The 13,983-nt window shown below is 39.2% G+C and overlaps 1 protein-coding gene across 1 annotated transcript in view; it reads right to left on the minus strand.

The window, feature by feature from the left end:
* PRKCB (protein kinase C beta) overlaps positions 1-13,983 on the minus strand; it is a 2,112,091-nt gene that overhangs the window by 574,648 nt on the left and 1,523,460 nt on the right. Inside the window, exon 9 of the mRNA XM_044089400.1 lies at positions 2,564-2,707. Within this exon, the coding sequence (XP_043945335.1) occupies positions 2,564-2,707 (144 nt within the window). The remainder of the gene's footprint in view (positions 1-2,563; positions 2,708-13,983) is intronic.

The following is a 13,983-nucleotide window of genomic DNA, read 5'->3' on the forward strand; positions in this document are numbered from 1 at the left end:
GTAACTTTACTGAAGATTTTTACATCAAACAAACAAAAAATCTATGGACCTCAAACACTTCATGGTGTAAACACAATAGGAGGAATGTTGAAAAGTTTTGTTCCAAAGCATAATTAAATACCAGTGTTACGACACAGTATTTAGTTTGGAAAATGCTTCCTTGCAATTTTACCAGATGTCACTATTTTTAAAAACAATTTGCAAAATGCCATCTTTTGGACTTTACCTTATGAAAAATCTTTATGTAGTTCCATCCCAAAAAGGTGACTACACACAAGAAACACACAGCAACTACAAAATTACTTTTTAAAGACAGAACTGTTCAGCGGTTATTCAAGTTTTATCGTAAAGAACTGTAAGATAAACAGAAAAATTAGCCCCAAAATATTACTGCCTATCAAAATTACGACTTTACAGTAATTTTGGAAAACATTTTTTGTCAATTTTATTAAAGTTTAACATTATTACACCAAATATGTTAAATGCCATCTGTGCAACCACACATACCTCATTAAGTAGACTCCACTATTATACAAAAGTTGAGCCAAACTAATTACTAAAAGTAGTGATTTTACTATTTTTTTGATTTATCCTTGTTGACTGGGTTAGTTCAACTGGGCTAGCAGCCTTTTTTCCGGGGAGACCCAGACTGCTATTTATACTGTTAGGGGATATCTGGACAAAGCATCGTGGAACTTCCTCCAGCTCTTTTTTGTAGGTCCCGTGTGATCTTTTACATCCACCTGAGCTACCAACAAGTCAAGCAGATGGGGCCTCAGTTTAACATCGCATCCATTGATATAAACTTGGAATACCCTTTTAGTACTTGTCTTTTGACTGGATTTGCACATTTATCCTGTCATTATCACACATCAGAGCTGTTATTTATTAACAGGTGCCCTGCTCAACTCAAAAAAAAAAAACTCTTTTACTCTAAAACTGTAGCAAGCTGCTTAATATAATGTAACAAGTGGCTAGCTAACAACTATTAAATTACTACACACCAACTGCTTTAGTGCTGCAGCCGTGACCACAAATGCAGTATCAGTGTTCATTTCTGAATGCCGATACTGCGCTCCATCAACACATGCTGATCATGCCACCTCACACACTGAAGCCAGGGTAGTTGCCTCTTCCCTTTGCCCCATCTTAGTTAATACCTCTGTTACAAATGAACCAAGGCAAGCAATAAAGTATTTGTTTCAGTATTTGAGTGACTCTGATAGAGCCCACGGGCAGTTTCTACAGCTGTCCATGCTACTTAATAATTTACTGTGTCCTCTTTCTCCTATCATACTGTTGCCGCATATTACCACTGCAAATCAACATTTGGCAATGACTAAATGCTTGCTTCTTTATATTGTTCTTTAGCCCACTGTAAAGCATTTCTGGCTCAGTCCTCATTGCTAATTTTCCTGAAAGTATAACTTAACTAGCACTTTCCAATAAAGAATTTAATCTAAATACAGGAACTTAACAGAATCTGTGTCTCACTATAACTGCAAATGTAAACTTATAGCTAATGTGACCTTGTTCCCACTGTTGCTGCTCAATTTGCAGGCCTCATATGGTGAATAGGGCATCGCCTGGTTCACGGCATTTCATATTCCAGTGCTTATTCTTAAGTAGTTGTCCTCTCTGACACCTAATCATTTCACTCATCACAAGTGCTTTTCTTCTTATAATTTGCTGTGATACAGCCTGATGTATCTTTCAGGTTTCCTACGCTTCTAATTCTCTGTTGACAGTTTCCTGGTTCCCTCGAGTTAAAAAAAGAAACTCTTGATTAAATCTCAAACCATAAGCAGTCACTTGGAACCAGACTTCGGTAGCTGTAAAATTACACAGAAGAGCAACACTATGTCTATTCAAGCTAAAGTACTCCTGGAGGGCAGCATTTAGAAGACTGATGACATTAAGAAGAATCCTGAGGATGTGTACACTTCTCAGCATATCTGATGCAATGCACATAAAGCAGACATTTTTATTTGTAGACGCCAATAAGAAACATTCTGCATGATTCACAATTCCCAGAAAGAGACAAAAAGGCAGTGTACTGTGGGTAATTCCTGGGGTTAGAGACCTTCTTAGCCTTCTGGTGGCTTTAGTCTGACACTGCAGAGACCCTAACAATATGTTTCATGAGACATCTGCCACATTAAAAGGTTGGCATCCTACTCAACACCCAAAATCATAACCCAATTGTCACAGGTTAGAGCTCAGACACACCTGGAACTGATGGAGAAGACAGTTGTCCTTTATGATCCCCACTGGTTAAAAATACAAAAATAAAACAAACAGAACAGTTAAAGTCTGCTATAGGTAGGGCAGCTGCTGAAAACCTTTGTCACTACTGTACATATTTGGCTATTATAAATGAAAAACAATTACTGAACCGGCTGCAAATATTTCCCAAAAGGTTTTACAGCACTGAAAATAATTACAGTAGGCACAGTGTAAAATTCACATGCAAAGAATTTCCAGCACACAACAGCTAGTGAAGAAAATGCTTCAAATAGAGCTATTTAAAGGGGTTTAATTAAAGGAAGTAACTTCAGCTTACCTTTCCAAAACTACCTTTCCCTAGCACCATGAGAAAGTTAAAGTCAGACAGCTTCACCCGATCTCTGTTGCCATTGTTGTCGAACTTAGCTGCATTTGCAATCTTGTCCTCTGCTGCTTTAGCACCTGGCCCGATTTTAGCTCTCTAAAAACGAACAATGCGCTGTTAAAAGTGAACTACACTTCATAATCACTTGCTGTTTTCTTTAGCGGAATAATCTTAAGACAGATTTGCTACATTTATCTACCTGTGCTAGTACAAATGGAATGAAATCACTTACCCTTAATTGGCAACTGCTGTGCAAGATCTTGAAGCTGCAAAGATTAATAAATATAGCTACTGTCTGTAATAGTCATTAACATAATCCTACTTCACTTATAGGCACTGTCTGTCGACAGGTTTATCACTCCTCACATTCTACAGGTCTATGTTATTGCCTTTTGAGTGACTGTTAAGAACATTGGCCACTGTATACTCCTCAATACAGTGTGCATACATATCTATCTATATATCTATATCTATAGCTATATATATATATATATATATATATATATATATAGATGATATAGATATATATATGTATTTGTGTGCTCGCATATATGTGTGTGTATGTGTGTGTGTGTGCACGGGAGTATATCAACTGCTTCCTGATACCCGATATAAACATTTTTTATTTATTTATTTTTATTTATTGTATTTTATTTAACATTTGTTGACCAGGAAAGTCCGACTAGGTTCCACAGATCCTGTTTTCAGCGGAGGCCTGGGGAGAAATGCCCCAGACGCATGTCTTTAGAATGTGGGAGGAAACTGGAGGAAACCCACGCGAACACAGAGAGAACATGCAAACTCCACAAAGAAGACACCCCGGCCGAGAATCGAACCGGAGAACCTCTTGCTGTGAGGTGACAGCACTAACCGCTGTACCACTGTGCCGCCCAGGTTCATGATTTGTAAATTATTTTCTGCAATATCATTTATAGGGGATGGGAGTAGCAATGGTATCATCTTTAATTCCTTCATAGTTCTTCAAAGAGGTTAAAGTGGGTACCAGCTACTTTACTTAAAAAATTGTGGAAACAATCATTGGATGTAAATTATAAATGACTATTACATACTGTTAAATAAGATCACCCCAAGAACTGTGGATAAAATAAAATATTTAAAAAATAAATAAATAAATAAACTAAGTGTTGTCACAGTTCCTTGAGAAATTGCCACATGGTAAGCCATTCATTTAGCAGTGGTAATACTACCATTGTAGTCTCTTATGTACATTGAACTCATACCATAATTCAGTATTCTTAACTTTTGCACTTGATGAATAACGGGTCCAGAAAAATTGTGAGTGCCAGACAGATTTTCTAAGGCTAAGTGCAACACGACACTTGATGACCCCCCCCATCAAAGCCCTCAGATGCAGTGATCTTTGAGATGAATGTGACAAATATAGGGACCAGATTCCATGAGAGCTGCTCTCAGTGTAAGTGACTTAATCCTGTGCAAGTGTGTCCCTATTCTAAAAGACATGCTCTCAGAGTAAGTTACTTACTTCAGTGTAAGACCTATTTGTAAACAGGCTTACGAAGTCCTGCTCTCAGTGCAAGTGAATTTATACCAGGGTATATCTCTCTCTGGCTTACTAGGAGCCAGAGGTAGGGAATCAGGAGCCATGCTTGATTCTGAGAACACATCGTCAACAATGTCTAATACAGGAGGTATTGCCAAAGGCCTATGCTGAGGGAGAAGAAGGAAATCCCTAAGCCTCTTTTTTGATTCAGAAAAGTCCTGACTCTCCCAGTGAAAATGTTTCCTTAAAGTATGCAAAGTCTCTCCAAAAGAGTAATCAGGAGGAGATGCAGATGGGATGGATTCCTCTGCATCAGAATCCTCATAGGAAGGAATAGAAAATTCCTGATCAGAAGAGAAATCAGAAGAAATGGAAACCTGATCTGAAGATTCATAATCAGTGCCTTGCCTAGGCCTCTTAGCGGGGGGATCAAGGTAATTAAATCCTCAGCAATTTTGATCATCTGTTTTTTAGGCATAGGGGCCTGAGCACGTGGCTCATGCGTCGTTTTTTTTTATACATAGAAATTGTTTTTGACCTTGTTTTTGTTGCCGGTGTCGGTTTAATATAAAAATGTTGAGGTCTGAAAACAGCCTCAGAAGCCGGTGCCTGCTCAGCGGCTCTGGACCCATCTAAGGGAGAGACATCCATGGGTTCAATACTCTGAGAATCTCGTGGCATACCAGACTCCAAATGGGTCTCGGTAGAGGCCTGTGACTCAAAAGTAGCGGGTATCAGGGGCTGCGAAAGCGCCTCACTGAGTACCGGTGAACCGGCAACTGGCTTAGGAGAAGATTCATCGTCGGTTTTGGACCTCGACGATCTGTCTCTGTCTTTTTCTTTGCGTTTTTTGTGAACTCTCTTAGTCGGATTGCTAACCGACGACATTTCAGGATAGTTAAATCTTGAACCAAAATATTTAGAAGCAAAAATATACCAACGCTTAGTAGTGTGTTGGTTAAATTTAGCACAAAACCGACAGCAAGGCACATTGTGATCAGGGCCTAAGCAAGGAATACAGTACAAATGAAAATCCTTATGAGGTATTTGCTTCCCACAAGTAATGCAATTATTAACTTTTACTGACATTGGTAAGAAGCAAGAAAAAGTTTCCCCAACGGAGTACTTAGCTTTAGTTTGAAGACTTCAGTTCTGAAACTCGAATAAGAAAATTTCAGGAGTCGGTCGGCCGACCGGCACTTGTGAACTGCTTCTGCTTCGGGCACCGCGCGGCAAGAAAGACTGAATAAAATGGCGTTGGCTGCATGTTTTATACCTCTGACGACCTGACGTCATGGAAGACGAAACAGCAACCAATGCAGGACCTAAGACTTTGTTATTCAGGCCGACTGGAGGCAACCTGCCAGCAGATTACCCAAATGTAATGACTGCAACAGTGAAACATGAAGAACATCAGAGGTATGAAACTGTTTTCCAGTGTCTTTACTGCAGAGAGAGAGAGAGAAACAGAAAGAGAACTTACACTGATTCACAGCTGCTTCTTATGTAGCCATGCCTTTCATAGCATTGGTTCAAAGGCAATTGTCACCTTTTGAGAAATTTACATAAGCAGCATCACAGTACTGAAATGCTAAGCTTTAAATTTTATATGTTTGTTGTTTATACTACTTCACTTTGATGACTTGAATGTAGTATTAAAGATGTCTGTGACATTTACAGAAAAGTCAGAAAATAAATATTTTTCTTGTAAAGTATCAGCACATTTACCAAAGTGTGTGTGTGTGTGTGTGTGTGTGTGTGTGTGTGTGTGTTTGTGTGTGTGTGTCTGTGGGGGGGGGGGGGAGTCTGTCAATTCATCTTGGACTACAAAAAGATACTTTGAACAAAGGGCTGCAGTTTAGCAACTGTTTTGGTTGTAGCTGTATAATTCCTTAGAATACTGTAAAACAAGCCCTGAAACACACACAGATGAGGGCCACTCAGGAAATAAAAGCAGCAGTCCTGTTACAGACAGTATATATGATGACAGTGACTGACACTAATCTCAATATATGTCAATCAATGGCGTGGGAATACACCACTACTTCCTTATGTCTAGCATGACTCATATAAAGCAGACTTAAAATGGATTATGGGAAAGAGAAAGGCCTGAAGAAATATAAGATCAGGTTAATATATCAAGCCCCATTGACTGCCATTTTGCAGAAAAAAATATTAAAATTCTATAAGAAGCAGTTGAAGTGATTTTGAGGTGTTAAAGTAACTCAGAAAACAGAGACAGCATGAAAAAACTGATTTTTGTAGTTCTAAGGTGGAGTTTTCCTTTAAATGTATTAAACACGAAGTGCATTGTGTCCTTCAGGATGAAGAAAATTTGCAACCTGGACTTTCACAGTTTTTTCATACACACCTGAAGTGATGCTTGTGACTGGACATCTGTAATGATTCTTTCCAACTTTTAGCCAAATATGTTGAAGGACCAAAGTTATTGGTGGAGTGAGTAGCAAAGGGAAGATATTAAAGAATGATTCGGCAAGCACTTTTCCGAGATGGAAATAATGGAAAAATTTGAAATATCGATGGTATTTACTATATGTTAAAGTATGGTAGCTATTTCATCTCAGATTTCCTTGTTATTATTATTATTATTATTTTTTCTTTGGAAAATATCCTTTTGTTTTGCATTTAATGTTGCTTCTCAGTTTGCAATATTGTTTCACGGTGTTTCTTAATTGTTATGCCATTTCACTAATGTGTTAATAAAATTTTTGTTGTTTTTGAAAAAAAAATGTATTTTGTTATTTTCTGTGCTTGTTGCCCAGGGGTAAAATGAGCATAGCTAGGGTGGGGAGAGAGTGATAGCTGACCCAGGTACTATTAGGAGTGCACAGTCTCTCAGATGAGGTGCTGATTGGACATAAGTGCATACCAGCATTCATTTTAGCAGGCATGGCTGATATCTTCAGTAAGTTAATAATTAAACAAATGTATTTTGGATGTTAGTGACTGTAGCAAGGGGCTAGCAGAAGCTCCTTGCTACAGTTACGAAGAGAGTTTTTTTTTTTGGTCCTCAAATTTGGAAGCTGCCTAGGACACCAGATGAGTAAATTACAGTTCTGATAGTGTGCTTACCATAAAATGAGATTGCCGTTTATCATCTTGTCAGATTATGTTCTTTTATTGCATTACCACAGTTTTTATACCCACATACTCTGAAACTTAACATAGATCTGAAAATAGTAAACAGAAAGCTGCAAACTAGCCAAAAACTCTAGAAAAGTGAAAGCTGCTGTGCCTGCTATATTATCTTGCTTGAGAACATTTACTGTACATTTAAGCAAGGAAACCAGCTGTTTTGCACACATTTTGCTCTTATTACTGTTTGGCCAGTCACTTGGCCTATTCGTTCCCCAACAGAGGAGGGAGGGATGACTAGGAGGTACCTTCATCTAGATAGCCATTACGGGTGGTTAGAGGGTTTTCTGCTTTAGCCCTTTGTTTTATTCCCTAAGGATGCCCAGCTTGTAAAACCCAAAGGGGATGTGCAATGGTTGCATATCCTGGTTGTCCTTCACTTCTATAACAGATGTTGCCAGCCTGCCAGCAAGCAACCCCACCCTTTCTCCCCTCTAGCACAAGACATGAATTCCCAGTCTCAGCCAATTTCCATACGTGCTCCCATTTACCTGCTACCACCCCAGGAGGGACAAACAGGCCATGTTCCTCCATTACCTGGGCCGGTATCTGAATCTAGCTCACTTGGGTCACAATAAAGATTCCATCCCTCTGAACCACAGAGAGAGGCTATGAATCCATGTTTTTTCCACATACACCAAACCTCAAGAAAATATACAGACATCTAAGAGCTCTAAGCAGTCATTCATTTTAATGAGGTAGTAGAAACTTCCTATTAAAGACAGAATCACAACCAAAATGTATTGCAATTAACATCTGATGAGATGTTTCAAGGTGTTGCAGTGGTCAATACAGACATGGTTCCTAGCAGTGCATATGGATTGAACTCACAACCCGTGGACTATTGTTGTGATTAAGTAGCCATTAGCATACACCAGTCTCACATCATGATGTCGCTGTCCATGTACCAGCCTGTAGTATGGGCTTATTTTGCCATCCAACCAGTCTGCGAGATGCTACTTCCCCTGTCGATATACAGCATCTACAGCATATACAGCATCATGCTTGTCCTCATCTATGTGCTCCTCACTAGCCATGCTCATGTTGATTGTCTCGCATTCTATCTAGAACTTAGCAAGAGCAGAAGATGGAGAGATGTCAGTTCCCTCAAACAATAGCAGCGTCCACATCCTGGCACTCTACTCATTTCCTTTTTGATGTGGCTCATATGTTTTCCTCTGCTTGCTTCTGATTCCCATTTCATACTGTCCTAGTGTTCTCATTTCTTCCCCTGCTAATTGTAATGTGGGGCATACCCTTTCTTCTATCCAAGACATCATGTAAGCTAGATTTCTGCTGTCAGCTTAAATGGGTGGCCCATGCATACAGTTGGTTTAGAACAGAATTTTACAGAATAGTCCCTGTAGTAGACATTTTGGGTTTATCTTACTAATGTGCCACCAAGTTGCCTTCATATAGCTTCTTGGAATTATTACATATTTTTGATACTGCAAATCCTAGTTATTAACATCTTCTATGTACCTGTCAAATACCACGTTTTGTGGTGGATATGGTCCAATGATTGTTGCATTTGTCTAGTTTTACAGTGTTATATATGCCTATGTTTTTCATAAATGGCAAGTACTCAACACATTAGATGTGATGGGATACTCACTCAGGTTTTCTTTTTGTGTATATATATTGTGTTTTGTCAGTCACTCTGTATATAATGTAATGTATCTATTGCCTTTATACCCTCAAGCCAACTATGATATTCACATTGCACTACGTATTTAAAAAGGTGGAGGAGTCACTATCTATACTAGCAGCAAGCATAACTCTATGATGGTTAAACAGGATGATGTCCTGGAATTTATCCAGGTGCAAATCACCACAGAGAAAGTCCCATGCCATATCCTAGCAAGCTGTAGGTCACCATCTATATCCTTACAATCCCATAGCTCATACCTAGACCTACTGGTGACAATGACCATTAAACCAAATACCCTATTCATGGGAGATTTTAACTACCCTATTTAGGCTGGGAAACATACACTGCCTCATTCTCGTAGGCACAAAGATTCCTGGACTTTATTAACACAAAAACCCTTTACAAGACAGTGCGCACATCCATCAGAGATTCAAACATACTGAACCTGGGCTGGTACTCACTAATATGAGAGAAGGCCACATCCCCCCCACCACCACCCCTCCAGTGTCATGTCTTCACTGGTGAGGTTGAACCAGAAAGCCGTCTGCTCAAAATAAAAAAACAGCTCGGTAAGTCTGGAAAACACTGCAACAGTTAATAACTATTCCAAAGCAAACTACACCCTATTAAGTAATAGTTTATCAAAATTCAATGCCCCTACCAACCAAGGGTTCACAACAATCTATATGGAATTGTTCACAGATACCCTGTAAAACTATGGAAATGGCTGTACAGCAGTTGCTGTACCTACTAGAAGTAAGCCCAAAACAAACTCTATAAACAAACACTAGAGGAATCCGAACCTCAATAGTGTACATAACAAAAGGAAAAAACTCATAGCTAAAATCAGGAAGTTCAACTTCCATAATGATAGGAGCTCTCTAATTAAACTAAATGGAAAACTAAGTGGACTGATTCAGTCCAACATGTCCAATTACAAGGTCAAGATAGCCTCATAGGCTCAAGGCAACAATAAGGCCTTCTACAGCTATGTACAAATCCTCAAAAGCAGCACACATTAGTGTGCTGAACTAGTGGTAAATGGTGCCATCTCAACTGAGCAGAGTGTCTTTGTGGATTTACTGGCTGACAAATTCAGCTCAAACTTCCTCCCATCTCCGTCCATGAAATGCCTACTAGAATACCCCCACCCCAGATATAAACAGGCAGTACATCCTGGTGGCACTCACTAAGGCCAAAAATGCAGTCTTTAATGGGCCCTGACAATATCCTGGGATATCTCCAAAATAGCTGGAAACAAGCCCTATCAAGACAACTTCAATCATTATTCAACTATAGCCTCAAAACAGGCTTAGTACCATGAGAATGGAGGACTGCAATGGTTGTGCAACACAAGGGTGGACCATCAACTGAACCCGGAAACTACATACCTATTAGTCTGACTAGTCTAATACTCAAAGCCATAGAATGAATTAACATGGAAATAATCAAGAAAGACCTTCAGACACTGGACCCAACCCAGTTTGGCTTTATTAAAGGAAGATCATGCTAACTAAACCTGGCGGACATCTTTCAGAAGTTCACAAAGGCAATGGATGAAGAGAAAATGGTGCACACCACTTACCTAGACCTGGCTAAGGTGTTTGAAGCAATATCCCATTTGGGTATAGTTGACAAACTCAATGAATTGGGCATAAACCCCTACATAACTCAATGGATTGACAACTGGCTCACAGACAGGAACCAGGAAGCTAGGACTGGTGATACCACCTCCACTGAGAGACCAGTCACCATTGGTGTACTTCGTGCTGGGACCGCTCCTACTTGGCATCTACTTCTTGGAAGAAAAGACTAATGTAACGGTCCTTTGGCTGACCAACTTCACAGATGCCTGCAAATCATAGATTCCCCTCATGACACAAACATCTTACAAGAGGTTCTGACACAGGCAATTGACCAGTACCAAAGTCATGGAATAAAACTTAATGGCAAGACATACATTAAACTGCCTTTTGGGAAAATTGCCACCCAGACTAATTATACCATAAGTAAGACACTGCATAGAGGTGACCCAGACGTCAGGGATCTGGGAACCTGTGCAGACAGTAATCTAACCTTTGGCCAAAATGTGGCCAAGGTAGTAAGAAAATCATACTATCTCACCCAACCTATAAGTATGGGCATGGCATCCATGTCTAAGGAAGTCATCCATGTCCAAGGAATTCATACTGCCACTTTATTCAGCTCTTATTAGAACCATCATTAAGTGTAATGCCCCCTTCAGCATGTACCTGACTAAACATTTGCCACAGCTGGAATGCCCACAAGGTTTCCTTACCAGGAGAAGCCAGAATAGAAAGACACTGTCTTATACAGATTGCCTTATAGCCCTTTCTCTATACTCTGTCTCTCACAGGTTACTGAGATGCGGTTTGTTCCTGCATACAAGGCACCCTAGGGTCCAGCTACAACTGACTTTCTGCACATGTGCAAAATGTACAGTATAAGAACCACTAAATCCAAGGATTTAAATTTTTCTTGTAACATAAACAACAGATGTTGGCAAGACACATATGCGAATGACTGTCAAGGCAAGGCAAACTGGTAAAAACACCAATGGCTGGATGAAATGTTCAGGAATCACCATACAGTTTAAATGAAGCTAAAATATACTAGTAATAAAGATAAGAGCTTTCATCTCTCACAAAACAGTATCAGACTTCATCTGACACAGACACCATTGTACAAAGCACCTTATAAGAGAACAAGTCACATGACACAGAAGCAATAATTAATCTAATTTAATAATCAGGAGAAAATGTCACATATAAATATGATACAAAAATACAATTTAAGACATTAAATATTCATAGCCACCAAAACATAATTTTCTTAAACCCTATTAAAACATTATAATACTCAAAAAAACATAACTTAATAGCATTACCTAGCTTGAGCTTTTAGCTTAAGCAGATATCCAATAGATGCTAACTCATTTAAAACAGGCCACCTAACTGAATTAAAATGTAAAATCCAATATAATTCACCCCCTCTGTAAGTGTAACGTCACAGCCGACCCATCACATTACGTTCTACTTATCAACAATATGTCTACATAGTGCAGTTGTCATTTTTTTTTTCTGGATTTCATAATTGTGCTCATATATTCTGTCTTTATGTCTTCTTTCATTTTTCCCAATGTAGTATGCACAGCACTCCTGAATAAGGGCTCCACATACAATATATATATATAATTATAGGATTGTATAACAGATGTTTCTGCAAGGAATGAATTCAGGTCTCATTTTGGGAATATCTTCCCTCATATCTCAGAGGAGATTGGCTCATAAAATCTGAAGGGACCCTGTTCTCAATCTCAGCAGTCAAATAGTAGCAAGGAGTTGTGGCCAAAAGGTCATTGGGGTTTGTCATGGTGGTATCCTTAGGACGTGCTGGTCAACACCAGTCGGGTGGGAAACTGTAAATGAAAAAAAAAAGAAACCTACCTTGTAACTTTAGTGGGGAGTTGATTACTAGGTACTGACAGGCCAGGACAATGACAGAAGTGGCAGTCACTGAAGCAATGACCTGGATGTGGAAGGAGTTTACTAAAACCATTGAGAGTAACTATTTCATAATGGCCTTAAAGAGATTCTGCAAAATATCTAATGACTGATGAAGGTGTGTGGCACTTTGCCAAGTTTGTTCTCAGCAAGGGTAAACAAACATTAACCTTATCTTGAGGCATTATTGGCAGAGGGAAGGAACACACAGAGCAACTTCTTAATCCAGCAGGCATGTCCTCCTCTGTGGGGACAGTGGCAGAAAGAGTTGGTGAGACTGGACCATTTCTGTAGATAAAGCTACTCTGCTGACTAAATGAATCAGCAGTAATAAGGCTGTTGGAGTGGATGAAATACATACACAAATGCTGTAAGTGCTGAATTTTGTTGGGGTGTTTTGGTTGACATGCCCTTTAAAGTTGCATAAAAGTCAGATGTGGTACCTCTGGATTAGCAAACTGGGGTAGTAGACCACATAAAAAAGGGAGACAGGTGGGTGTGCTTTGATTATAAAGGGATCACACTCCTTGGCTGAAATGGTTTCATTGAAGACCTACATTCAGCAAAACTGACTTTGCTGTTTTCTCACTGTTGTGTGTCCACAGAATCAGTATATATAAGCTAACTGGTGCATTGATGCTTCTTTTAATGTTGTTGTACCTGCTAATGATGAGACCAATCCTGGGATTCGATTACACCTACATTAAATTTACACCATTCTGAGTGAAAAGGCAACACAATTTTAGTTTTCCTTCTGATATTCTTGCAGCTTTAAATATTGACAGGGATTCATAAAGGTTACCACAATGTGTAGACTACATGTATCCTTAGTGTAATCTTTTTGAGTGACTAGAAAGCAAAAAAATGTGATAAGAGCATCCTAGAATACATATTATGTATACTTAGTGTTTGCTTTAATGAATCTGGCCCCCAAGTGTCTGACAAGAAGATAGCACCATTCATGAGAATGATTTCTGCAAGGATCTCTCAGCTGTCCCGATGACAAAAACCAAGAACCATGGCACATTGCAGTGCATAAGTGCATTATTAGGATAGCCATATGACGCTGTATACACAGTGATATCAGCCATGATACATGGGCACCCACATACAGGAAAGCCACTAGGCTAGATGAATAACTCAGAACAGCAGGGAGAAAAAGGAGCATGCAGTATACATGGGTGACACACATATGTAAGCATGTTCCCAGTGAAAGTACTTTGAATATGCCACTATCATTTCACAGAGCAACTGGCCAATATTAAGATGGGAAACATTCCAGAATGACTGCATGTTACAGAGCATACAAAATATTTACTCCAAGGGACATGAATTCTGTATGAAATAATACACTGATGAATAGTTGGTGATCAACTATCATAATAGCGTTAAGGGATGACACTGTTCTATAAAGATATGGGTCCCTATTAAATTACTGAATGCTCAGATAATCAAACATTAGAATATCAAGCTGGAAACCTCAAAAACATGTAACAGTGAATAGAATGTAAAGTGTAGT

This window comes from Protopterus annectens, chromosome 12.part0, assembly GCF_019279795.1.
Source record: "Protopterus annectens isolate FY-2018-M chromosome 12.part0, PAN1.0, whole genome shotgun sequence".
NCBI lineage: Eukaryota > Metazoa > Chordata > Ceratodontiformes > Protopteridae > Protopterus > Protopterus annectens.